The sequence below is a fragment of the Podarcis pityusensis genome (assembly GCF_964106645.2).
Source record: "Podarcis pityusensis genome assembly, chromosome: 4".
NCBI classification, from domain to species: Eukaryota; Metazoa; Chordata; class Lepidosauria; order Squamata; family Lacertidae; genus Podarcis; species Podarcis pityusensis.
In genome coordinates, this window is record NC_138027.1 from 58,188,947 (window position 1) to 58,216,795 (window position 27,849).

A 27,849-nucleotide genomic window follows, 5' to 3' on the forward strand; every position below is an offset into this window, starting at 1 on the left:
CGTATTTGCTTAGACAAGCCTACCCAGATATGTAGAAAGCTGATAACTGTTTCTAGCTTATTGTTGATTTTAATAATTTTTGAATGTTTTAAATTCTTGTTTTATTCTTTTGGTAAACTGCTTTGAATTTTTGGTTTTTGGTATTACAACCCAGCAGAATATAAATTTTATGAAATAAAAATACAACCATGTCTTCCCATAAGTATGTCCAGTTGTATTCAGTGGAGCTCACTTCCCAGTAATGAGGGTTGTGACAACAGATCATGGTTCTTACTTTATTTATATCCATTGCAGTTCTCCAGAGCACACTTTGGATCAAATAAAAATGGTTCTAGACAGAGATTCTGGATGGCCACCTCGCCATCCCTCTTGTCAACGCCAGAGTTGGAAGGCGGAACCCCAAATTGATCACAAAGAGATCAGTGAAAAGCTGCAAAGAAAGAACAAACTGAACGTTTCACGAGGGGCTGGGTGGGAGAGATGGCTCAAACTCAAATTTAAGCCCCTCTAAAACCAAAGTGGCCCACTTGCTTTCCATCCAGCCAAATCTGACTGTACAGATCAAGCCAAAGAATGTTTCCTTTGTTGTGTTCATGATGCTTACTCATCTACCAGCCATTCCCCATTTAGAGGAGTCTATTTTTACAGCATAATTTCCATCTGTCTTTTGATCTTTTACCACATAAGAGGCTCAGATATTAACAACACCCAGCCTGCCCAAACCTAAAGAGACTGTGACAGCATGGACTCAGGGGGACGGTCTGCCTTTTTGCAGGTCCAGCCTCCTGATCAGATAGGCACTTGTGAATGGCAAGATCTGCTCCCTCTGTATTCTTCAGCCCTGGGTACAAGCCTTTATTTTTAACCAGCTTGGCGGCTCTGTTACCATTTGTGTGCACTGACATTAATCCTCCAAACACTACAGAAATATATGGCGGAACTGATAAGGTCTGTGGCGCTAGAGCAAATTGTATAACTTCCATCCCCCGTAAGCCCAGTGGCACATAAAGCTTAAGCGAAAAAAAGTTTTAAAGATTGGTCACAGAGGGCGGAGAGGTGATGAGTTCACTCTGTCTTTCTGATCATTAATATGTGAGAGAGCTTGCTTGAAGCAGACTTCCAAGAAAGCAAGGAGAAAGATGCAAATGTATGCATGTTCATTCAGTTTAATGACAAGGCAATACAATATGCCCTGTCTGATCAACTGCAATAAGTCAGTACCTCTTTCTCTCTCACACACACAGGATTCAAGTTATAAATCTAGCATCAATAACTTACTCTTCAGACAAAACCTCATCAAGGTGACTGTGGAAGAAGTTACACTTGGTAGATATTTTCCTGAAAAGTATTTTTCTCTCCTCACCGCCCCCCCCCCCATTTGAAATGGCAAACAATTAGCAGAGGTGCAAATGAGCTTGTCTCTGACCAAGTGATCTGGCAAATTTAGGTGGGACAGAATGAAGTTTGGACCTGAACCTCCATAGCCTTGTATGCCATCACAGGAAACATCCTGAAATTTCAGTGTATTTGCATCCAGTTTTCCAGTTCTCCAATGAGAGAAGTCTGTGCAGAAGAAGGAAGCTTGACTGGTGGTGTTTAGTGATTTCTCAGATAACAAGAGCTTCACATTTCTGTGGAATTCCCATTTGCTTGTGAGCTGCCGCTGCCGCTCGCCTGATTGATATATGACTGCAATGGCACTTTTCCATTTGACATTCTCTCTCTCTCTCTCTCTCTCTCTCTCTCTCTCTCTCTCTCTCTCTCTCTCCTGCTTAAACAACAGCCCTAACTTTTGTGTGTTGCAAATATAAAAGGCAAGCCATGTGACAGGGGGACAGAAGAACAAAAGCATTTGGAAGTAACAAGACCTCTTTTTCGCTCTGAGTTGCCGGAGTCCAAAGGAAGGTGAAAGCGGCGCGTTTTGCAAAGGTAAGCAGGCAGGGAACAGAGAGATTGGATCAGAACGCCAAATATCGCCTTAATGTGCTTAATGAGAATGATTTGTCTTTTGACAGCCCCGCGCTCTTTAAATATCCTGCTTTATTGTTCACGAACTCAGATTTCATTAGCGATTGCCTAAAGATTCGCTGCCTACTAGATCTTTTTTATTGATTGATTGATTGATTGATTGCCAGCGTGCCTTTAATTATGTGTCTCCTGAGGATGCCAGGGGGCAGTCAGTGGGGGGGAAAAAAGAATGAGTCCTTCTGGGGATAAAATAACTGCAGCATTAAATCCATCTCATCACCGCGCAGGGGCTTCTCGGTTTGCACTGACCCTCGTTTGTACGAGGCTGAACTGGAAGGGGGACAGGCAGCTGAGTCGTGCGAGTCCAAAAAGGGGGCTGAGGGGTATCTCCAGCGCTGCCTTTGTCCCATTACAATGGGACTCCATGGACGCAGGCGAAGCTCCTGCTTTAAAACGGAGATGTGTTTACTTTTATGACAACTAATGTATGCTGATCCTCTGCCAGTCATCTGCTGGAGGGCTTGGAATAATTCGAAACAATAGGCAATATTTATTTCTAGGGTTGGGTGTCATCCTTTGCAAGGTTTTAGGTTTTGTTTAGGATCTCCCCCCCCCCTTCCCCCTCCCCCCCTTTTGTATTTATCCAAACTTCTGGGAAGTTTTGCCACGGGGTGCACAGCACTGGTTATGGATTAGGATGGATTTAATATGTGCATTTGATTGGTTAGGAAAGGCGAGGGAATCCACAGTGTTTGTCTTGGCTGCAGAACAGAGGAGATATATTGAGCAGTCGGCTTACGCCGTCAGCACAACCAATAATGCAGGGGGATGTCTGTTCGGCAGATCAAACCAAGGATGCTCAGGCAGGGCAAAGCTCTCAGAAATAATTTGCCAGCCTTCCCATACCTCCTGTTGAAAGAAGTTTCTGACGCTGCCCTGGAATCACTGGGTGATAGCTCACTAAACCATATTGCAAGCAGATTCATTGAAACCAATGAGTCTACTCTGAGTAAGACTAATGTGACCCCCTTTTTTGGAGGGCAAGGTTTCAAATGTTCTATTTTAGAGCAGCATAATTATGAGAGATAATAATACAATGAGGTTTTTTTTAACCAAAGATGTAGTGGCAATTTTCATTATTATTATTATTATTATTATTATTATATAAATGTATAGGTGGCTTCACATCATAAAGCCATAGAAGCAGTGCACATAATAATAATAATAATAATAATAGCTGTAAAAGCAATAAGAGTAATTCAGCAAACTCCAGAACAACAAAACTATCCATACAAGCTCTAAAAACAATAAAAACATTTCACCAGATGTAAATTTGATCTTCCATAAATGACTGGGCTACACCTCAAAGAAAGCCTTCCTAAACAATAAGGTCCTCAGTAGGTGCCTAAACACCATCATGTTAGGTGCTTGTCTGTTTTTTGGCTAGTCGGTAATTCCAGAGAGCTGGAGCTGCAACACTAAGAGCCTGGTATCTTGCATAGGCAAAGTGTGCTTCTGAATATGTTACTCTCAGCAGTGTCCCATCAGAGGAGTGCTGTTGCTGGGCAGCAAGGAAACAAGGCAGTCCTTTAGATATTGTGGTCCTAAGTTGTTTAGGGTTTTAAAAGCATGTTAAATGTAACAGCAACATCTACATCGAGGAAATTTAGTGGACAAATTCCTGAAGAAAACAGCATCACCAGACAGTGAGTTGAATGAATAATTAAGGCAGCATGCATGATTATAGCATAAATTCCATGTGGGCATGAAAGTGTTTTCTAAAGGCTGCATTTGAGGGGAGTGCTGCCAGCTAGTCTAAGATTCAGAAAGGAAAAAAGTGAACAAACCTCTCTGGCTCATCCCCCACTCTGAAGAAATAGGAAGAATAATAGTAGAGTAAGTTTATTGCAAGTGATACAAGAATATTTTAAAGATAACATTTCCCCTATATGAAGTGTGATGTTTGCAGTGGAAATGTGTGAACCACAGCAAGGCAAACAGACATGACAGAGAAAGTGTATGCGAAAATAACTTAGAAAATATGTTTGAAATTTGTGGCTAAGGACCATCTTCATTAGCCCTGGCCCCATAATGGAAGCAACCAACCCAATTGCACAGAGATATTGTGTCATGCAATAATAAAAGACTGCCTTGCAGTTGGATAATTTCATTTTTTACTGGCTCTCCCCCTTTGTTTGTTGGTTTTGTCCCAGAAAGCTAGTGAGTAGCACCCATTGATCCAGAAGGGTGATGTGATCAAGATGGGTGAACATAGCAGAAGCATTTGGATTTAAGTGAAAGCATGTTTTACAGTTAACACTCGTGCAGCCTGAACCTTTCCTTTTGCATGGACGTTGAATGGCAGAAGCTTGCTGTCATCACTGCTATGATTATACACTGGAAGAAGGCAAATGGCATCAGATTTGTGGATTCCAAAACAGTGTAATGTCATTCAAGAGGCTGGAGAGCCGAAAGACAAAGTCCTAATGCAGTAGAGAGATCCCCTGCCTTAGGAAGTTGCCTTACATCGAACCATCTGGCTCAGAATTGTCTACGATGGCTGAGAGCAGCTCTCCAGGATTTCACACAGGGATCTTTCCCAGCCCTGCCTGGAGAAGTTAGGGATTGAACCTCGGACTATTTGCTTGTAAAGCTTGTTCTGTGCCACTGAGCTATAGCCCTTGCACTGAAGAATCTATTTCATTTATTGATTAAATTTGTATCCTGCCTTTCCTCCCAGATGACTCCAGCATGGTTATTATATTTTCATCTTAGTTTTGTTTGGGGAGCTGAGGAATAATCCTGCACTAATTTCCCTCAGTTATGCTTACTGTCTGAAATGGCCTCTTCCACCATTTAAACGTTGACAGTACCATAGATGCCTCATGGTGGCTATGAAATTAACGACTTATGCTACATAAGCTATGTGAAATTTTAAGAGGATTATTTTAGATGGGAAGGCTAGGGCAGAAACTCCTGTTACACTTCTCCTGTTAAGAGCCATTCACAGTGAATCGCTTCTAAAGAAGCACACCTGTAAACCTATCACATGCAACACTGAGGATGTATTTGTGGTTCAGCAGACTTAAAAGCAGGCCGGTGTGGATTCTGTGTGATCCTTGCAGGCAGGCATAGGATTTAGTGCTACGGGTGTGCAGAATTGAGCCTTCAGAGGATCTCTGTTTTCTAAAACTGGCTTTTGGTTCTTACTGCTTTTATTATTGCAAAGATAAACCTGAAAGCATGTGGGCAACTCAAAGTAAAATTTTAGAAACCAGAGTTGAGCTGAACAGGTTTCCAGTGTTTCAGGGTGGCACTTTCAGTTCTCCAAAAGGATTTTGCATAGCAATAGCAGAACAAATTATATAAAATAAGCACACTTTTTTTAGTTAACACAGTTTGTTTAGGTTGCAGAATTCATGTGCCATAACCACCACATTGGAGTGCTAATGCAAAAGCTATCCAAGTTGACTGTCACTAATAGAATGCAATTTGCACATTGTCAGGGTGGGGAGACAGCTGCCTCTATGGCGTTAGAAACACAAGCACTGATGTGCTCAAGTCAGATCTGGCTTGCTGTTGGCTGCCCAGTCTGCTTCTACCATTATCAGCAAAGACACTGTTACATCAGTGGAAGGAAAGAACTGTCTCTTCTCAGAACTCCTCATGCAGCTGTTTGCTGGGTTGAGATTCCTCAGAACTTAGTGAGATCCAGGAAAGAGATTTCTTCTTTATTGTGCATGCATGATTATTTGTGCTCATGATGGTATCAGGACAATTATTCGTGATCAAGACCATTTGTAAAACAAATTGGAGTAGTCATGTTTTGTTTCCAATAGGCACATGCTTTATAGCAGGACTGGATCAAACGTTGTTGTACTTTTAAGTAGAACTGTCCTACCACTGCAGTGGATCACCTTTGGAGAGGGACAGCACACTCTTAACTTATGGAATCCAGCACAGAGAGATGTGGTTGCTACCTTAGATGGCTTTTTCAAAGGTTTAGACAAGCTCACGGGGCATTTATTAGCCATGATGGCTAAATGAGCAGTATAGCTTTGAAAATCAATTGCTGGGCACAAATGTGGGGAGAGCTGCTGCCTATCTGGCCTGCCTCAGAGTTTCCCAACAGCATCTGGGGGGCCGCTGTTGGAAACATGATGCTGGTTTAAAGGTAAAGGTACCCCTGACCATTAGGTCCAGTCGTGGACAACTCTGGGGTTGTGCGCTCAGCTTGCTTTACTGGCCGAGGGAGCTGGCGTACAGCTTCCCGGTCATGTGGCCAGCATGACTAAGCCACTTCTGGTGAACCAGAGCAGCGCACGGAAATGCTGTTTAGGATGCTGGTTTAGGAAGTCTCTAAGTCTGATCCTGCAGGGATGCTGTTCTTCATCCTTCTGAGAACAACACATGTATTTATTTGCACCCCACCTTTTCTCCAAAGAGCTCAAGGTGGGCCCCACCAGTTTTATCCAGACAACAATACATTGACGTAGGGTAGGCTCAGAGAAAATGGCTGGTCCCAGATCAACCAGTGAGTTTCATGGCTGGGCAGGGATTTGAACCCTGGTTTCCCATGTCCTAGTCCAACACTGCAGCCAACCCACCACAGTAGGAGTTCCGTGCCACCTTTCAGTGTGAAAGCCTCGCAAGGCAGCTTATGGACACAGTTAAAATATAAAGTATACATAAAATCAATTCAGTAAGGCTGCAGTCCCATGCTCACATTCTATTGAACTCAGTAGGACTTACTTCTGAGTAGACATGTATAGGATGCTCTAAGAAAGAAATTAAAGCAGCCATCTAAGTTCCCCTCCAGATGTGCATTTGGGATGATTTGTGCTCTTAAAGGTATCAGAGTGGTCACATGTACTCCTGAATTTAAGCTGGTTTGCATCCTCAAAGTCTTTGAGACGGGTACATGGTCAATAGCTTCCAGGAAATACCCCCAACTTTTCATACCAGAACTGTTCCTTGTCTCATGTGCCATGCTGCCATGGCAATGTGCCACACTGAAGCCGTTTCTCTGTGACGTAAGCCTGTCCCACATGCTTCCAGCTGATGCCGTTTTTGTTGTACTGAGGGGATGTGAAGCAAGCAAGCACAACCTGAATATTAAAAACTGTGAAAGTATAGTGCTGTCTTGGTGAATAACTCCTGCTTAAATAAAGCGGGGGAATGAAGTGGGCGGCCCTCGTGTTGCGAGGGCCGGGGGAAGCTTTGCAGCTGGTGAGGCTGTTAATTTTCTTTTGGTCGGAGATGGGTATTTGCATGAAAGCAGAGGGAGCCCAAATGGAGGATCCATGTGCTCAGGCAGTGAGGGGAGGGCTGGTGGGGAGGCAGAGAAAGAGTAACAATGGTGTAGGTGTGGCTGTGTTGGTAGTGGTCTCTCTCGCCTTATCCTCTTCCTTTCCCTGCAGGGGCTGAGTCAGCCCAGCTGCAGGGCACAAGGAAGGAGGGAATGAGAAGGGACTGGATTTCTTGCTGCAAAGGAAGGAGAGGGAACTGTGGCAATGGTGCTGCCAGTGCTGATGCCACAGCTGCAAGAGCCAGAAGAAAGGTCAGGGTGGCATGTCGGCATGGCATCACAGGGCAGCTTCCACTGTTGGGGGGGGGGAGAGAGGGAGAGGGCAAATGGCAGGACTGGAGGATTCAAAGGAGGCAGTGCAAAATCGAGAATGCAGAAGCCTTGAAGAGCTTTTCTGTACTGGAGGGGAGGGGAGCAGACTTATATAATAATAGTAATAGCAATTTTATTATTTATACCCCGCCCATCTTGCTGGGTTTCCCCGGCCACTTTGGGCGGCTCCCAACAGAATATTAAAAACACAAGAAAACATCAAACGTTAAAAACTTCCCTCAACAGGGTTGCCTGCAGATGTCTTCTAAAAGTCAGGTAGTTGTTTATGTCCTTGACATCTGAAAGGAGGGTGTTCCACAGGGAGGGCGCCACTACCGAAAAGGCCCTTCCAGTACAAATCTACAACATCCACATACAATGTGCAAAATGCTTGCTGCCGCATCCACCTGCAGTACATACAGTAGCCGTCTGAAGGTGCCCTAGAGCAGACTACAGTCTAGCACAGGAAGCGCAGTAAAATAATTTCAAAATCAAGACATCAGTGATGCAAACAAGAAAACATTAAGAACTGACGGGGCCCATTTAACTCGAAAGCAGTGTGAAATCAAAGGGGTTACAAGGCTCATTTAAAAGCTGAAAAGGAGAGGGGGGGGTCAAATGTGCATCCTCGGTGAGGGAGTTTGACAAGTATGGAGCCACCACTAGAAAGGCCCTGACACTGTGGGATCCATTTTACTGAGCAGAATATGTGTAAGCCGATTCTACTTGTTCAAATCCTTTCAGGCAGGAATTACTATGAAGCCGGTGGGGCATGGCTAATAGAGTCAAACAGTCTGACCTTTATGTAAAAGCTGCTTTGAGAACCATTTAATTCACAGGCAGGCTGTAAATCAAATAAATAAATAAATAAATAAATAAATAAATAAATGCCTCTTTAGGCATTTAGACTTTTCTAGTTAAAATCTGCTTTTTGTCCTGAAGCACAAAAGGCTAGGTAATATCCTTTAAAAATGTTTCAAACTTTTCTTGTTTGGTCTCCTTTGTATTAATGAGAATCATTTGGCACTTGCTGTCTTTTAAAATCCTGCTAAGTTTTCGATTTAAGAAAAAAAATAAATTCTTGTGGCAGTGAGTTCCACACGATAATTTGCACAGAAAAAGTGATTCATCACGTTGCTGCCTATTTTCAGTTGACTGCCTCCTCATGCCACTGACTATTCCTTTGTTCTTGTAATCTGAGAAAGGGGGACTGCAAAAGCTTTGATCTGGCATGCCTCTGTAATTCACTACTTTATGTGCCACTCTGGGTGGTTGCTGGGAGGAGCGAATACTGTACATGCTCACTTCCATAATGAAACATAGATGTAATTGTATGAGCTCGTTTGCCTGATTCCCTGCTGATTATGATGTGGAATCCACCCGGGACCCCACAATTCTGGAGGGCCCACAATTCTGCTCCCACACGGGGAGAGAGAGAAAGAGAAGGAGGGAGGGAGGGTGACGCTGTCGCCTGGTCTGACTTATGATCAGCTGTTACTTCCTTTTTATGTGTGTCAGTGTGGAACATATTAAAATTTCTCAGTGACGGTATGCATGGAATCCCTCTGATGCCGCACCTCTAACTTAGCAGAACAATAAAAGCAAGGTTGTAGTAAGCCTTTGAGCAGCTGGTTGTCTATATATTCTCTCTTTTTTCACATAATCTAATTCAGAATAGAATCCGGGTAGCACTGGCACTACCACTTCCAAGCTCCACCGGCTCTCATTCTGTTTGCTGGAATTTTGTGATGCAGCTCCCCCAATCGCGGAACTTTATCTAAATGGCAGGCAATGTATTCTTTCTCGCCATTTGTCCATCAAATGCTGAAGCCAGCTCATACCAATGGGACTCTGAGCCACCAGGAATTCTCCTGGATCAATATTATTTTAGAGATTTAGAGACAGACAGATGGATAGATAGATGATAGATAGATAGATAGATAGATAGATAGATAGATTGATAGATGATAGATGATAGATGATAGATGATAGATGATAGATGATAGATGATAGATAGATAAGAACTGAATCTGCCAATAAGGTTCTCATGCTTATTAATACAGCAGAGCTATAATCCATGTTGGCATGGTCTTGCAGGCAAGTTGAGGATTTGAGTTAATGTTCAGAGTCTGGTTTGGTGAAGGAAGGTCAGTCATATCATGATAGTGACCCACATATCACTGCCACAACACTCAGGCTGGGGCTGGATGGGAGCTTCAGAGCATGCCACCCACCTTGTTAAAAGAAACAAGTTGATATCTGAGGACCTTTCACCCTTTTTCATCCAGTCCTTCCTTCAAGGAAATGACAAGTTTGACTGAATGAATCCAAAGGAAAGGATTTAATTCCTGACAAGGGTACGCTGCAGTGGAATTATATAGGGGTTTTGTTGGGGGACACACACACTGTTTTCATTCATTACTATTATTTTCATCCTTTGTGGAATTTTCCCAGTGATTTTCTCAAGAGAAAAAGCAATGAGTGACTGCAACACTTGCGTATCTACATATTGCATACTGTCTTCTATTAGGAGCAAATCAACCTTCCCTAAGGAGCAGGAGTGGGTGGCCTAGAGGGTCATCACTGCTCTACACCTGGCCTTTGGTTGGTCATGTTGGTGCTGCTTAAAGGAAGGTGGAGAAACAAAGTAGTGGCAAGGTTAGTGCAGTGCAAATGCACTGGAAGATCCAATCTGGTGGGAGCATGAGTGGATTTCTGCCATGCGGACTTTGCTGCTGCCTTCTCCCTTCCACTCTACCAGCAGTGCTGCAACCAGCCAGAGATCAGGGGAGCATCACTGCCCCACCATGCTTTCTGCTACTGCTAAATAGTGATCAAGTTTTTGAGTTCTCCAGACTTTTTCTTCAGGCTTAAGCAAAACAGGGAAAGTGGGAGAGAGCTTGACATTATGCAGAAACCTAGAGGTCTGCAGAAAATGACAGTCTTAAGACGGAGTGCAGGACACATTAGGCAGGCTTAATTTGATTAGTCTCTGCTAGAGAGTCCTGAAATCTGGAAACAGATTTTGGGTTGCACCAATGTCTGCTGGGATAAAGAAACAATAATGAATGTTCCCCATATATTTTTTTAAAAAAGATTATAACATACAGCAGTTACTCAGATCCATTTCCAGCACCTGGATCCCTTGTGAGGCAGAGAACAGAAGTAAAGATAAGTTTGGCAGTTTTTATTTTAAGCAACGTTGGAGGTTGATTTTGGGTGGCGCACTAAGAGTCAATAGAAGTCAAACTGGGAGACCCTCCAGATGGGTGTTCCAATGTGGATGTCTTCTACAACATGCTGTTGACACAATAATAGTGCATTAGTGGTGAATGTATTCTACTTTGTTAGCTGTCCAGTGATATTTCCCTATTAGTACCACATTAATGTTGTCTGGAGGGGCTATAGTGCAACAAAACCTGAACAACAAAAACTCGGAGCATTTGTGGTATGAAAAGTTAACGGTAGTTTAGCAGTAAGTTACAGAATATACACAGACTGGAAATGAAACAGTAGGACTGCCCCCCATGTAGTCACAAATAATTTTGAAAGGAGGATTGAGTATGATTCCTCTGATAGGATTATTAGCACAATTAATAATGAGTTATTTGTAGGAACCAAAATGCAGATGGCATGTCCCATCTTCACGTAGTAGAATATAATCTTCCTTCAGTTTTAAAAGTCTTCAAATAACAAAAATTGTAGGTGGTCATTTTGGTCTCTTAGGGAGAAAAGAATAAAAAAAACACAAAAACAGTGAGATTTTATCAGAACTCAAATTCTAGAATTCTACCTTCCAGCTTGTAGAAGAGTTCTGGAGAACTTGAAAGCTTGTTGTTTACCTTGCGACATGTTTGTTGGTCTCTGCATTTGTTTCTAGATCTTTTTGAATGAACCAACATGGCTACCTACAACTTTTTTTTGTCTTCTGTGTCCATTCAATAATCCTGTGCCAAGCAACAGTACCCATTGCACATCACCATTTTAAGACGGCACTAGTGAAGCTTGTGAAGCTGTTGCCAGGCCAACAGGGAACAGAGGTCGGGGTGGGAGGTGGGGGGAAGAGAAGAAATGTTAACTGTGCCTTTTTCTATGGAGATGGGAAGAGGACAGTCCCTTCCACTTTGGCTTGCAAGCCAGAGCAGAACTCTTGCCCCAAATTGTCCAACTGACACCAGATATTTTAATTGAACTTTGTGGTCTTTCTCCTATATATCACTGTTAGGTGCAATTCCATGATTAGAGGTCTTGATGCTACTACGTCTGCTGTAAACAGTTACAATCAATTTTTCCCCAGTGCAAAGCTATTATCCTGCAATGCCCACAATCAAATTACGATCCATATATTGCTGAACTAAAAAAAGCTTTCAGACAGAAAATAAAATGTATAGAAATATATCTGGACTTGTAAGCTTCTGACAGTGCTATCTTATGCATTTTTAAACATAAGTATGTCCCAATGAATTCAATAAGACTTACTCCCAGGTAAGCATGTAAAAGATTGCAGCCAAAATTGCTCTTCGTTTACTTTCAAAATGCTGTCTATTCTCCTGCGTTTTAGAGGTGACATGCTTATCATATGATTATGATTACTTTTAAAAAGATAGTTAATGGGTATTTTTGGATAAAATTTCATCGGTGCCATCCCAAGTTCTCAAGTAACCAGTAAGGCAGTGAACTAGTTGTCTGGTGGCTGATGGTGCTAAGGTACAGAATAATAACTGACACTTTAGGCATACTGTGTGTATACCTGAAATTTTATTGGTTAGTAACCTGATGGAAATTCTAGGCTGGGCATTTTCATGCTGGTTCCCTGCCCAGTTGCAGAACTGATATTGTGGGACATTGTGGAACCAGCATAGACCATGCAGTCTCTAGAGTCCCCTTCCCACTATTGGCAATATGGTCTCTGGGTGTGAAAAGATGCTTTCTTTTCTAGTGGCATTGCAGTGTCCAACTGACAGCAGAGGCATGAGCCATATGGATGTTTTCCAAGGCGAGTAGAATCTCTGGGGGAGGGTCCCAACCAACAAGGTATCCCCCTCTCCCCATTTCTTTGCTGATAAGCACAAAGGACTCTCTTAATTCCTTGCCAGTGGAGAAGTAAACAACAGGCGTTTCAGATGTAAACCTTTCTTTTACACCAAAAACATCTATAAAACTAGAGCAAATGGGTTTTAGAAACTGTTTTGAATTTAAGACCATTTTCAGCTGCTCACTGAGAGGAAAAGAGGCTAAAGTGATAGCAAATTACATAGCAGAACTGGCTTCCAGAAAATGACAGTGAAATCTTACTCTCCGACATCATCCTCAAAATGACGGGGTTATGCTGGAGAACTGACTACACAGGTGGATTCTGTCTTTGTATTGGAAGTACTCGACAGTTAAGAGGGGGCGTCATCGAGGACATAAGGGCCAGAAGTTAACAGACCCACCCTTAACTTTTGGACAATCTGACTACGGTGCCTCCTTGCTCTCGTCCAGAATGCTGTTTATATAACACTGGATTAGCGTGTGTGAATGGCAGGCCAAAGCTTCAACAGAAGTAGATCACGTTAGTTCTGCTGCAGCCAGAGTTACTCTTGTCCTTTATGTCAGGCAGGATCTAGCCCCGAATGTTTAAATTTGGTATCCATACAAAACCGTGCTGGGTGGGGTGCAATTATTTCAGTTTGTTTGGAATTGTCTTTTATGTGGCTTCAGTTCTCTATTTTCACCTCTTTCCCTCTGAGTGGATCACAGCTGCTTTATGACTTCATCCGGCATTTTTAAGTTGGACAACAATGCAGTTGCGAGGGTTTCAAATGCACTCGCATCACTGTCTGCCTGCCCAGTCATCAGCCGTGCACAAATGCTTAAATAAGGAAGCATGAAGAAGGGAGAGGGAAACAATCCCACTGCAGGAATATTTATTTACCGACAAAGGGCAAGACCTACTGGGCACTTCTTCCCTCTGTGCCACATGGAAACAAAGGGGAGATGAGCCAAAGCACACTTTTTCTCTTGCTAAGTCCCTTTCACACTACTGTGCCAGAGAACGGTGGTTCTGTTTAAAGAAGCATTAGGGTGGAGCAATGTTGAATGTTGCATTAAATGAGGGCTTGATAGACTGCAAGGAAAAATGCAAGAGGAAATCGTTGTCGTAATTTAAATTTTGGCGCTCGAGAGGGCATAGCACTTAGCAAATATCCAATATCAATATAATGGCACGAACATTAGCAGAAGAGAAAATACTCAGCGCCAACCCCTGATGTTCTTTATCTAGCAGTTTTTCAAGCACACCCCACTAATTTCCATCTGATGTTCTCTTTCAGGCATACATACGGAACGGTGCCTAGCGCAGCCAAACCTTGCATGTGTTTCATATGAAAACTTTTCTCTAGTTTTTGGATATTTGGTAACAATGACTTAACCTCTTTTATGTGCTGATTAAGTTTCATTTTGCATGGAGGACTGCAATAAAAGTTATGGCTTCACAAAGAGGTGGTTAGAAAAATGGTTCCACGTGGTGGCTGCCTGCGTCGGAATTGCCCCAAAGAGAACACAGGTCAGGACTTGGTCAGAAAGCACATTATGCTTTGCGCACTGGAGGCTCCAGATCAGATTCCTATAAGGCAGAAAGTGGGGAACCTTTTCCAGCCTGGGGCCAAATTTCCTCCTGGTCAATCTTCTGTGGGCCACATGTCAATAGCAAGTGGGCAAGAGGCAGAAGTGTGTGGAGATGTGAGTCTTACCTTTGCACAGCAGGCTATATTCGGCCCATGCAAAAGTTAAAGGTTTCTGACTTTTGCCACACACTTCTTTTTCCTGTATCCAGGCCAACAAGAGCCATTGTCACAATTCAATGAGATGCTGTCTCCCTGCCAGGCAAAGACAGTAAGCACCAGTAAGCACCAGCAACATGTGTCTGGAAGCTGGGAAAGCAAGGCTGCCCCATCTATACTTCCACATGGACATCATGTTCCTAGAGCCCCTTGTTTACACCCATGTACACACACATCCTAAATCCACAGTTACCAGGAAGGAACATGGCCCTTGGACATGTTCCTTTGTCTGCCTAATTTCTCCTATAGCTAGTAGCACTAGCCCTTAGCTGCTGTTTTTATTTACTCATTCTGCTGGTGGTTTTATTATTGCATTATATTGCACTGCAAGATGTGCTGGGAGGGAGTTGTTCTGAAAGGCAAGGTATAAATCAAACCAGGAAATAGCATTGATATAGCACTATAGTGTGTTCAAACCACTTCAGATACATTACCCGGTTGAACTCCTTACAATCACCCCATTGTTGTAGATCTCCCTCGCCACTGATATTGTGTGAGAGAGAGTGTAGAGGCTAAGGGAGAGTATTGTGCTTAGGCCTACCTAGTGGTTTCATGGCAAAAGGAAGCAGAGTGCCTGGAGTGGCTCATGAAGAGAGTCTGCAAGAGGTCCTTTTGCTTGTGGTTCTCCAGCAGGCACCATTCCATGCACACAGGTCACACCGGGATTAGCGGGAAGGGACTTGCTCCGAGCAGAGAGTCTGCCTCGTGCAGGGCTGCCATTTGCTTGCACAGCTAGCAGCTCCTTGAATTTTATGCCTATTATTAGATCTAAACCTGGCACCAGGTTGGCAGGCTTCGCAGCAAGAGCAACAAATCAATCAAGCAAACAAGCAGAAACTCTTCCAAATAAAACTCTGCTCCGGAGATGGGAGGGCTGCGCTGGAAGCAAAATAGGAAGTTGCATTGCCCCCAGGGCGTCTCGCCCACTATGGACCGTAACACGTCTAACTATTAAGTGTGTTTTACTCATTCGTCCTATATTCTGAAGTGAGTAGTCAGTTTTGCCCCCCAGCCCACCCTATGGAGCCAAGCCCAAGCAGATGCTTGACAGTGTTTCTGTAGAATACAGTAGGCATGTGTCCTGCATGACAGAGGACAATTCTCTATTTGAAGGGCTGCCAGTCCTTTGTTTGAAGGGCCATCCATCCTAAGCCCACTTTAAACAGGAAGGTAGAGAAGAGACCTTGAAGTTGCCTGTTAGATAGATAGGAAACTGAGAAGGTACGAAAGTCATCTGGTCACCATGTTCCTCACTATGGTGGGCTGTATTGTGTGTTTCTGTTTAAATTAATGTGATCATTTCTAAATGATCACCTACTCATCAAAATCAGCACACACACATTTCATGCACATCTGTGCCCCCATTTTTAAAGTGCTGTGTGAGTGGCCCTCCTACTGTAGGACATTGAGCTTTCCGTCTTCCTCTGGTGCTACGATATGGCAGCCTGCATATGCAGAGAACTATTGAGCAGTTTCCATACGATTGTGGTATAGCCTCACTTGCAACTGTTGCACAGGGCACACCCTAAAAAGTCTGGTAGTTCATGCTAAGCATCAGCCCTCCAGTACCTTACCTAGGAGAATCCACCAGCTTGTTCTTCCCCACATCCACAGCTGACCTGGGAAACAGAGGTAGAGCTTTGGCCTGGGTGAGCAGCCAGATGCCTGGCATAAAAACCGCCCAGCTGTGTTGGCAATAGACACCCAGCAGCACAGCGGCATGTCTAGTGAAGTGGCAGCTTAGCAGAGGGGGTGGGGAAGGTTATGGCAGGCCTCCATGGGAACCGCTCCTCACCCTGTTCTTGCAGGGCCCGCAATTGTAACTTCCACTTTCCCACCACATTTCTTGTAAATGTATGTAATCATCTTTATTGCAGTTTCTGTAATTTTGGCCTCTTTTTCGTAGCAGCTTATTTGGAGCTAGTACTTCAAGGACCACCACAGAGTTGAAAGGAGGCTCTGTAGGATTCTCTGCTCAACCCTGCAGCCTCCTCCATCAGCCCATGCAGTCGCTGGCTTTTCTAAGTGCCACCATGCAAGTCATCCCTGCCCAGTTCACCACCAAGTAGTGTTGGCTAGGGATGGGAGACGGGAGTAATTTGATTCCATTCACCTCTAAAGGTGAAGCTTTCTAATCTGACACTTCCAGAACGAAAAGAACTGAGCTGTCCTTTATCTGAATTTTGCAATGCCACTCTTCATCCAAGTACAGTGGTACCTCGAGTTACAAACACTTCGAGTTACAATGGATGAGAACGGAAATCACACACCAGCGGCACGGCAGCAGTGGGAGGCCTCATTAGCAAAAGCGCGCCCCAGGTTAAGAACGGTTTCGGGTTAAGAACGGACCTCTGGAATGAATTAAGTTCGTAACCCTGGGTAGCACTGTAATGTAATGCCTAGAGGAAGATAAAATGTACATATAAATGCAAATATTGGTGAGAATAGCATGCAAAAATAAATTATGTTAGCGGAGATTGTTTTATAAGAAAGTGTTTGTTAGACAAAGGTTCACGTGCTAGGAGAAATTCTTACAAAGACGCTGGTGAATTTTCGCAAGGCCTTTTTTTTTGCAAACTGATTTGGAAATGTGAATAAACAGGAGAGAGTGAGAGAGAGAGAAAGAGAAACTGAAATAAAAATTGACAGATTTTCCCCTGGTGGTAGAAAGCAGCCTCTGGGTGGGTGTGCCGCCACGTGGCTCAGCAATCCATTGGATAGAGCAGATGAACAATAGCACAAGTAGGTCTTAGGAAAGACATGGAGAAACCTGTTCTCAAGCTAAACTAAACATGGTCTATTGCCATATAGTTTGCCCCTGCAGGCAGGTTTTTCCATTCACAAATTGTGTTGGAGTAAGTGAACTCAGATTGAGAATATGGTGGGGAGGGATAGGGGAGGCCACTTGGGAGGCTGGATCCAGCCTGCAGGCTGTGGGCTAATTACCTGGGGTTATGTCCTTTAGCTTGCTTGCCAACAAGAGGCATGTCACTGTTCAAATTGCCTACCTGGAGCAAGGAAAGATGGGGAAACAGCTAGTGGCTGGAACAGGGGAGAAGCCTTCTATATCCTTCAGTAGGATTTCAATGGCCAGCCCAGTCCTACCACTGGGCAGGGTGAGGAAGCCTCCACATGCAGCTGTTTTGGGGTTATGAAAGAGCAGCAAATGGCTTTTTAATTCATGATTTCTGTGTTCTGAATTTATGATTCTTTCATTTTTGGTTACTGTACTCTACATTTATGATTCTTAAAATTTATGGTTATTGTATTTTAAATTTATGATCCTTTAATTTAGGGTTATTTAATTTAATTTAATTTATGGGTTTTGTACTTAACAACTATTATTTCATTTCATTTCTGTTTATTGTATTTTGACAGCTAAGGAAGGGGAGAGGGAGAGGTGTTTGCGAGGTTTTCTGCGCCAGATGCCAAAATAACTTGGCTGCCTTTGGCCTTTATGCACCTAGACATGTGGGAAGCAGCAAAATGTCTTTGGCCAGACCTGCTCACTGATTAACATTATTTCTTCTTCTCATATTGGTTGGTTGGACTTGACTGACATATCTTATATGCTTCTTGAAAATGAATTTGGTAGGTTTATTGGTGGGGCTGAAGTTGCAAGATCTGCAGCTGTTGCTATTTTATCAGGTGGCTCATCTATATATTTCACCTTCTCTGTCAGCCTGTTTCTGTGTACCCATTGCTGGGAACTGTAGGTGGGCAGAGTGCTCTGGCACTTATGTCCTGCTTGTATGCTGCTCACAGACATTGGGTTAGCTGGACTAAATGAGCTATTGGCCTGATCTAGTGGTGGTCTTCTTATGTTCTTATCTACATGTTATAAAATATATATAAAACATCTCGGTGAATAAAGAGAAAGTACAACAGGACATCTATTCTTTCAGCGTCAAGAGCTTCAGATTTTCAAGCACCAGTTATCTCAAGCAGGAATATCGGGAGGTTTTAAAGAATATATGTTTCTAGCCCTCATCATTTGATGAAATACCACCACTGATACTTCATGTCAGGGGTGGGAAACTGGGGGCCCAATTTTTATTTTTATTTTTTAATTTCTATACCACTTTATATTTTAAATAAAAATCTCAAAGAGGTTTAAAGCATATTAAATCAATAAAACAACAAAACAATAGCCAGGTGATGTTCCTCCGACCTCAAGAGGAGCCTCTTCAGTGGGGCTGGCTGAGTCTGGGCCTCGCCCCTAGGTCAGGAGGAAAAAGCCTTGCAGAGAGCGGCCTCCACGCCTCACAGCCCTTTGCCTCTCTCTAGCTGATCCTCACACGATATCCCCCATTGAACCTGCTTGGTACACTCCTTGAGAGCTTCTGCCTAGCTGGAATGTGTTTTTGAACTGTGATAATGCCGCTTGCATGCCTGGGTAGAGGATGGCGAGATGGATAGACGTGTGTGTGTGTGTGTGTGTGTGTGTAGAAGACTCTGGCATCTGTAGTGCTGGAATGTAGCCTACTGTGCAAAAATCAGAGTCTCGTCCATTGCCAATAAATTTGGCCCTCAGGCTGATAAAGCTCCCCAACCTTTGGTGCGCTATGTGATTCGATCCTAGTGTGACTTAAAGCAAATGCATGTGGCTTTGGGGGTTATTTGCTGGAGCTTCTTGGGATTTATTTATTTTGGCTTATTGCAAGTAAAACATTTCCATACAGGTGAACAAATTTAATGTAGTCAAGTAGTGGTTCCCATCTCTTTCTTCGAGATGGAAAAACCTGACTCTTATAATGTGCCCTCTGTATGGTCACAGAACCTCCTATTAGTAAAATCTCATTCAGATTTGTTTTAGATCAGGATTTGTGAAACATGGATGCCCTCCTACTTATGAAGGCAAGAACTTTCCCCCCTAGCTGCAGACACTCACCCTCAAACACATGTTGTGTGTGTGCTCACGCACCCTTTGTGGATGTGTAGGTAAGATCTCTTTGCTAGCATCAAGACTGCACAATTATTTTCACATATGTTCCATACATCTCAGCCCATTTCAGTGGACACAGCTGTGTGCAGAGCACAAAAAAGCAAGTCTATCGTTGGGGCAATCACTGATTAGAATGGTTGAACAGATCACTGGAGAGAGGGATGAGCCCAGTGAATTAATTTTCGTTTCTGCTTTGAGCCAACATTTCCATCTTTAATGTAACTCTCTTTAATCCTCTGGAACACACCTTTCAATTTTCCATGCGAATCCTCAGGCCTTTTAATGTTCAGAAATCCTCAGGTGCCTTGCTAAATAATTGACATTGAACGGAACCGGCTGGAGACTTCATTGCATAAAAACATTTTATGCAATATTAAATGTCCTTATTATTAAAACATTGATAGAAGAGGCTTTCAGCCTTGCGAGGCTTTGACCTCTTCTTCCACCACACCTACAATGGGATGATGTTTGCTCAGTAAGTTTTTCTTGGCCGACACTGGTCTTTTGAGCTTTATTATTATTTATGCCTAGTTCACTCTAGAGGCCATTTTGTTGTTTTTCCAGGATCTTAATTTATTTATTTTCTATCCCAGCAGCCATGCTGAAGATGTTCTGATGGATTATACCCTCCACAAATGCCTAACTCAAAACCAGCAATGACAAGCCAGAGACTTAGCACAGAGCTCTCATTTTCCTCGAAAGGGACTGGGCTTCAGTCTTTAGAGTGCTGCTGATGCTCTGCCTCCCTCTACTGTATTTCCCGAGAAGTTCTCCAACGATGGGAAATCATGTATTAGCCGCTTCCATTTCCATGCTGTCCCTTCTGGCAATAATGGGAGACACAGACAGTAAAACAGACAGTACTTTCATGATCGATTCAGACCCAGACCGTTGCATGAGGCACCATTATGTGGATTCCATCAGCCACCCTTTGTACAAGTGCAGTTCAAAGGTAAGTGCTGTCTTAAACTTCTCAACCTTTCTTACATGCAAGCACCAAAAAACCCCAACAACATAAGGGAGGACAATGTGCTGTGCACACATGTAGTATCTGAAGCACACAAAAGCCGATTTTTTACAGTGCAGTTTTGCACATGCTGATTCGCAATTGTACACAGCTATGTGTGATGACATCATCTAAAGTGGCAGCTGCTATTCATGTTGTCTGTGCAATGGTGTTATCTACTCCCCTCCCCTCAAACAGTGTGTATATAACTCTCTCTCTCTCTCTCTCTGTGTGTGTGTGTGTGTGTCAGTAGTTTGAAAGAGAGGGGTTGGAAACTGGTGTGCTGAAATATTATTTTTATTATTTATTAGGCATTAAGTTTATACGCTCCCCTTCATCCAAAGATCTCAGGATGGCTCACAAGATACAAATACAGGATAAAAGCACAAAATAAATAGTTCAACCTCAGGGCCAGGTCTACCATTAGGCAGAGTGAGGCAGCCAACTCAAGCAGCCGGTTTGGGAAGTCATGAAATAGCAGCAAATTTATTATTGTTACATTTTTTACTGCCAAGGAGGAAGGAAGGCATTTGTAGGATGTTCTGCCTTGGGTGCTAAAGTAACTTGGCTGACTTTGTGTTCTGTGAATTTTGACTTGTGGGTGGAGCGGAAGGCACCATTTGCTTCTCCACGTCAGGTGGCAAAATGTCTTGAGCTGCCCTGGTAAACCTGTCTTTATATTCCTAAACTTTGTTTAAAAAATCATATTAAATCCCAGTACTGTTTCTAAAACTTGGGTCTCCAGCTATTGTTGGAGTGCAACTTCCACCGTCCCTAGCTAGGAGCTTAGTGGGCATAGGACTGTAGCCGCAGTGAACTTCTCCAGCCATGACTGCTTGCATTTGAATTAAGGGAAATATGACATCTAATCCTTTGAAAAATAAATGAATTAATAAAGCTGATACCTCCGAATACCACAGACTGAAAATCATTGGACATCCAGAAAACTGATGGTGTAATTCGCCCTTTCCCAACCTATTGCCTTTCAGGTGCTGTTGTCATAACCAGTCAGCATGGCCAATGGTCAAGAATGATGGTCAAACATCATCATGAGTGCCATTGCTTTCCCATGCCTTGTGTAACTGATCACTCACACAAAGAACACTTATTGTGAAGGAGAAGCAGAGGAGATGATGTCAGTACAACTATGTGTTTGTGAAGTTCCAAGGAGATTCTTAAGAAGTCCGACTTTTATTTTTATTTTTAAACGAAAAGGGCTGATTCCAGGACAGATCATAGAGATTTTTGCATCTGGAGTGAAATATTGAAAAGATGCCTCCCACAAGGGGCTGAGCTGTCGTTTTTTACTTCCCACCCTTTGCACTGCAGACCTATGTGCCATATCTCAAAGTCTCCTCAGTTTCAAAAGCAATTTGCCACGAGGTCTGAACTGCTGTTCAGTGTTTGAAAGTAGTCACGCTGTTCTTTGGAGGCAGGAAAACCATCACTCTTTCTGGAAACTTGTCTGAAGTAACTGCCCCATGACGATGCCAGTTCTGTCTGATTCATGTGGTATAATTTTTGATACACCTGCTTGAAGAAATTTATGAATTGGCCAATTGCAAATATAGTCAGCTCAACTTCCCTTGAGTGAGGTGGCAATTTTTCCAACCACTCCAGTCACAGAAATTGTTGCTGACATATTTTTGATCTGTCAGTTCATATATATTAAGTTTCTCCACATGAGCACATTCCTAGAGAAGGCATGGACTGCCTGCAGGGACACAAAATAGATTATGTGAATTGGCACTCAGCCTTTATGGCTGCAGAATTGCGTTAGAAAATGTGACAGCAAGAAATGCTCTGAAAGGTACATTTATAAATTGAAAAATATACCATTTAAAAATACTAACATGTTCACCAGCTGCAATCAGAAATCTACCAGAGTGCAAGCAAGCAAATACGTACAGCTAAAATAGGGAAATTAGCCACACTCATCCGGATTATATTTTCTTGTGTGCTGATTGAGTTGCTGCATTCACTGAAAAGACACAATGTAGGCTGGGGAGATTGTTTTGTATTGTGTGGAAATTTTCCTGACTCAGCTCAGTGTTCATGACTGTCATTGTCATTCAGGTTGTTTTAAAGTACTTCATCTAGTCATTCCCTTCTCAGCCAGACAACTTCATTTGTTACAGACTTCCTGATATGTTTCATTTTGTGAATGTATTAAGGGGAAAGTGTGACTGACCGTGTAGACAGTCTTTCCTTCAAGGTGGTGGTGCTACCACCATACTTTAAGGCAAAACTTCCATAATGAGTGGAAAGACCAGAGATTTCCTCATCACCACCAGAAACTTCTGTAGCCCTCCTGCCAAGTCCCTATGATTTTTAGTTTCTGTGAATTATTAGCAAGAAGAAGAAGAAGAAGAAGAAGAAGAAGAAGAAGAAGAAGAAGAAAGAACAATACCTCAAGAAGAGTTTTCAAAAATCAAAATTTATAGAATATGAAAATGTCCCTAGAAAATTGTCAATGCATTTCAGTAGGACACAAGAATACAGTTTCCCTCTTACAATATTCATATTATTCTTATTATTACAGGAAAACTGTAATATTGTACACTTGAGGAAAGTTTTTTAACAAAATGTATCAGGCATTTTCTAAAGACATTTTTCTATTCAATACATTTCAAAATTTCAATGCAATTTGAATCCTTGACCCCCATTTGGCCTCCTCCTTTTTGCTAATATTAGTATATATTGCTAATATTGGTATATATTTCATATATTCAAGACAATATCCCCCCAAATAAAAATCAGTGTATTTTTTGTGGTTACCTTGTAGGCCTCATCACAATGAGACAAAGAGGTACTCTTGAGAAATAATCCCTTGTGGATTGAAAGTAGGGCAGTGGGGTGGAATGGCCCTTCTGTAATTGGGGATGGGCCATAGCTCAGTGGTAGAACATCTGTTTTGCATACAGAAGGTCCCAAGTTAAATCCCTGATAGCTTCAAGTCAGGCTTGGAGAAGACCCTGGTCTGAAACCCTGCAGAGTCACTGCCAGTCATTGTAGACACCGCTGAACTAGGTGAACCAATGTCTGATTCGGTGTAACACAGCTTCTTATATTCTTAATTACATTCAGTTGGTAGCAAAATTGAGGTAAAAACACACCACTTGCCTTTCTTAAGGTATATGAAATTCATTTGTGTCCACACACGTCCTCCTTCCATGACAGCTTCAGATCCAGTTTTCCTTTGATCCAAATGCAGTAGATGTGGTTTACATATGGTTTCAAGTGATTTTTGGCCAACCTTTCCTTTTTCATTTAGAAACATGAGAAAATGCCAAAAAAGGTGTTTTTGCTTGGAATATTGTGCTTGGAGAAACTTGCTGTGGCTTAATAGCAGCTGTTGAGTTTTCTGCTGTGTTCTGCTCCGTGGAAGTGGGGAAGAGAGGCAGCGCCATCGATTGTAGCTCCAACACCTGCTGCTGTTGCTGACCATTTGCCCTTCTTTTCTCTGCAAAAACCAGCTCACAAATCCATACAGAGATTTGTCCCCATTATTGCCTGTTAAAAATGAACTTGCCTTCTCTGTTCAGCATTTAAAAAAAATGCAAACGACTGATACCAGCATTATATTATACTATATATAGGATGATGTAGACTAAACATATAAAAATATATAAGATGCATAAAAGAAATGCATAAAAGAAAACTGCAAAGCATAATATAAATCCTTCATAGAAGATTATGTCAACTGCAAACTGAAAACAACAATTAAGCTGGAGAAGGCCTGAGTAGAAAGAGCAGTAGAAAGAACAATCACCTTCTAAATCTGGCCCGTGGACGGTCTGGGAATCAGTGTGTTCTTACATGAGTAGAATGTGTCCTTTTATTTAAAAAGCATCTCTGGGTTATCTGTGGGGCATAGGAATTCGTTCATCCCCCCCTCAAAAAAAATATAGTCCGCCCCCCCACAAGGTCTGAGGGACAGTGGACCGGCCCCCTGCTGAAAAATTTTGCTGACCCCTGATCTAAAGCAATGCCTGAAGGCCCTCTTGGTGGTACCCACATACAGAATTTGTGACACCTCAAACAAGGGCTCAACAGCTGAGCCCAGGGGCTAGACAGGAATATCGGGCAAGTGGTCTTTAAAAGCATTACATACAATCAGTAAGGGATTTCCAGAAGGATAGCAGTGTTAGACTATTGCAGAGAAATCAGCAAAGAGTCTTGTTTCACCTAAAGACTGAGAAGTTTCTTATGGCATAAGCTTTGCTTGACAAAAGTCTACTTGCATTGTGTGTCACTGTGTGCCACAAGACTCCTTTATATTATTATTAAATCTGGAAGATATCATCTGTGTCTGGGGAAATATGGTCCATAAAAACAAGAGAGAGGAATGAATGCCAATCAGTATTTAATTCTATAACAGTAGCAAGCCTAGAGTTGAGAGAAAATTCTCCATGTTATTCATGGATAGGGTGAGGCATTTCATTACCCATGAATAGAGCGGAGAATTTTGGGAGAGAATCCCAGAGGGAAGAAGAAATTCTGTAACAGCATCTTGGGGCAGAGCTCACCATTAGCAATGGCAATAGCATGGCTGCTTCTTCTTCGTTTGCTGAGAATGTTTTAATTAGACTGCTGTCATATCTATAATATTATTGCACACATACATGCCTCTCCCTCAGAAGCACTACAGTAGATTCCTTTTTCTGCTTAAGTGCGTTAGAGGAATAGACAGGAAACAACTGGACTAGGAAAAGAACTGGGGTCCAAATTGGCCATTTCCAGGTGTCCACGGGTGCTAGATCACATGACTGGGCTTGCAACACTTCATATCTTACCCCTTCTGATCCATAATCAAAGCATTCTATATTTAAAAAAACCCCAAATATGCTGAAACAATGTATACAAAATGTAGCTGATGTGATAGAAAACTTAGGCCCAGAGTATATATACCCATAATTAAATTATTAACACAATGCAATGAGGCCCAAATGGGTTGTGAAGTGGGCTGCTTAACAGGAACCAGGTAGTTATGAACGATACAATTTCTGCTGGCATCACAAATTTGCACTGCCCTGGGGCTCCGTTCCTTGATTCCTTTGTCTCCTTCCTTTGCAGATGGTGCTGCTAGCTCGTTGTGAGGGACGTTGCACTCAGACATCACGCTCCGAACCAATGGTGTCCTTCAGTACGGTCCTGAAACAGCCCTTCCGCTCCACGTGCCACTGCTGCCAGCCACAGACTTCCAAGCTGAAAGCCATGAGGTTGCGCTGCTCAGGTGGCATGAGGCTCACGGCCACCTACCGTTACATCCTCTCGTGCCACTGTGAGGAGTGCAACTCCTAGGAGCAAACCTTCTGCAGCAGAAAGAGCGGGAGAGACACATGGTCTGCAGCAGAATTCTCAGAAGCAACAGCAGCCAAGGCTCACCTTTTCGCCAACTTGCTATTACAGGTCTCACACAACCAAGGCCAGTTAAGCATGGATTTAATTTTCAGAGCTGCAGAAAGCAAATCACGATGTTGCTTGGGAATGTGCCAAATCACGAACAGACATCAGAATGTATATCTATGCTGAAGGGAAAAACCCCTCTTGTGGTGGAGGAGAACTGGTTTTTAGAAACCTATTTTTCTTGGGAAAATACTTTGGGTAGTTTTTCTGGTTCAGTATTTCTTTAAATTCTGAATAAGGGCCTGTGAGAAATTATGACTCTTCGTTTTGAGCGCCCTGCCAGTAAAAGTAAAAAGAACGAAAGACATTATAGAATATGTACATTGGATGCTATTATGTGGGAAATGTTTTATTTTAGAAGAAGAGAAAGACTCGGTCCCTGTATGCAGAAGCCTATTGTATCTTTTAAATATGCCCATTAGTTTATATTGGCCTTGGAAATGGACTGTATTGATGGTAAAAGTTATATTTTATCTGGTTTGGCAGCCAAGTGCTGGACAATTTATTGTGGTTTAGATGCAGTTACAAAATAAATTACAGAAAATTTATTGAACAACAATTGCAGCTCCTCCAGTGTTGGGAAGTGGTGTTTACGATCAGGGACTGAAGCTTTGAAAATAGTTGTTTTCAATTGGGCCTCTATGCTACTATTTTAACTTCTATGCAGGGTCCAGAGCTTCCAAAATAGTAATAGCTAGTCTTGTTTTCCTTCACAATAGGCACAAGTTTAAATGAAGGATTCTCTTATTGGTGAAGACATGGTTTTTCATTACTTGGTAAGTGCATCATTGACTGATTACTTACATGGGTGAAATGGTGTCACTCACCCATGTCATGCCCCTTGATACAACTTTGAGCACCGTACTTTGTAGTGGGGACTGTATACACTCTTCTGCCCCCCCAAACACCTAACCATTGTGGCATTTGTAATCAACAGCTTCCCTTCATTAAATACAAAGCAATGACACCAGAGTCTTACTTAAAGTCATGCATTTTTCCATTTTCCAATGGATATAAATTTATGTTTCCAAGATGACATTACAGTAGCACAGGATAGGATTATACGCAGAAATAAATCAGAGTCTGAATTAGTCTAATGGTTTATGAATTACTTCTGGTTGAAAGTTTAGGAGCAGGCGAAGCCATTGCAGTTACAGCTTTCTATGCCTAGCTTTCCATGGTTAATATAAGTCCTGCCTTGGATGGCAATGTATTCTTCAGAACAATCAACCAGTTTTAGAAACTCCTTTCCTCCGCAGAAACCCAAATAGATCTACCATATGAGGAAATAATGTTCGCCCTGAATTCTTTGACTTCCAACCCAATCCCCCAATCACTTGTATTAAAGATCTAAGAGCTGCAGCCAGGCTAATTTAGTTGGAGCAGTTTTACTGCACCGCTCTAAATATGAGAAAAGAGTAAAGTTGGGGGCCAGAAGTGAGCAGGCAAGCAGCCCATCTGTTCTATGTCATCTAATCTGTCTGGAATAATTGCCATATATAGCAACCAGGATTTTGACAATTACATCACAGAGATTCCATTAAACACACTGAAGGAGTCCCCAGTGTCTCTTGGGGAATGGTTGCCTGGCTAATGAAAACAACAAATGAAATGGCCCGTGGAGTTTGTAGCCAAACAGCTTTATGACCTACATGCCCATAATTGTGATCATCCAGGGAACGCCACAGCTCTTTGTTATTGGCTTTCCATCAATAAGCTAAAGAAAATGGAGATTAGTGGCAGGTGTGAGCTGTTTTGTGCAGCTAAATTCATAGACAGGATATCATTCATGACAGAAACGTGAAGAACATGAGGTCATCATAGATAGATATACATTGCTTCATCTTGACTGATATTTCTTTCACCCCTCTGAAATTATTATGAACTCATGAGCAAAGCACTTAAGAGAATCTCTCTCTCTCTCTCTCTCTCTCTCTCTCTCTCTCTCACACACACACACACACACACACACACACACACACTGCAGCAACTTTGTATTTCATTTGCTTATAATGGAAGCCTATGCAAGTCTACTCAAATGTAAGTCCTATTGAGTTCAAAGAGACGTACTCCCAGC

The 27,849-nt window shown here is 42.6% G+C and overlaps 1 protein-coding gene across 4 annotated transcripts; it reads left to right on the plus strand.

Annotated features, from left to right (window-relative positions):
• The first annotated feature begins 1,108 nt into the window (after window positions 1-1,108).
• On the plus strand, window positions 1,109-27,754 carry NDP (norrin cystine knot growth factor NDP). 4 transcript variants are annotated; one of them, XM_081003792.1, is made up of 4 exons: window positions 1,109-1,301; window positions 1,784-1,929; window positions 19,951-20,309; window positions 25,440-27,754. In XM_081003792.1, the coding sequence occupies exons 3-4, from the start codon at window positions 20,091-20,093 to the stop codon at window positions 25,665-25,667; spliced, it is 447 nt and encodes a 148-aa protein (XP_080859918.1). In that variant the 5' UTR covers window positions 1,109-1,301; window positions 1,784-1,929; window positions 19,951-20,090; the 3' UTR covers window positions 25,668-27,754. The 4 variants fall into 4 exon arrangements, with proteins under 4 accessions (XP_080859918.1, XP_080859917.1, XP_080859919.1 ...); XM_081003794.1 differs by having other exon boundaries at window positions 1,110-1,147; XM_081003791.1 differs by having other exon boundaries at window positions 1,109-1,929.
• Window positions 27,755-27,849: the final 95 nt, after the last annotated feature.

Coding starts and splice junctions, on each gene's coding strand:
- NDP (XM_081003791.1), top strand. CDS start 20,091: ATGCTCTGCCTCCCTCTACTGTATTTCCCGAGAAGTTCTCCAACGATG. Junction 20,310..25,439: donor TGTACAAGTGCAGTTCAAAG/GTAAGTGCTGTC, acceptor CTTCCTTTGCAG/ATGGTGCTGCTAGCTCGTTG.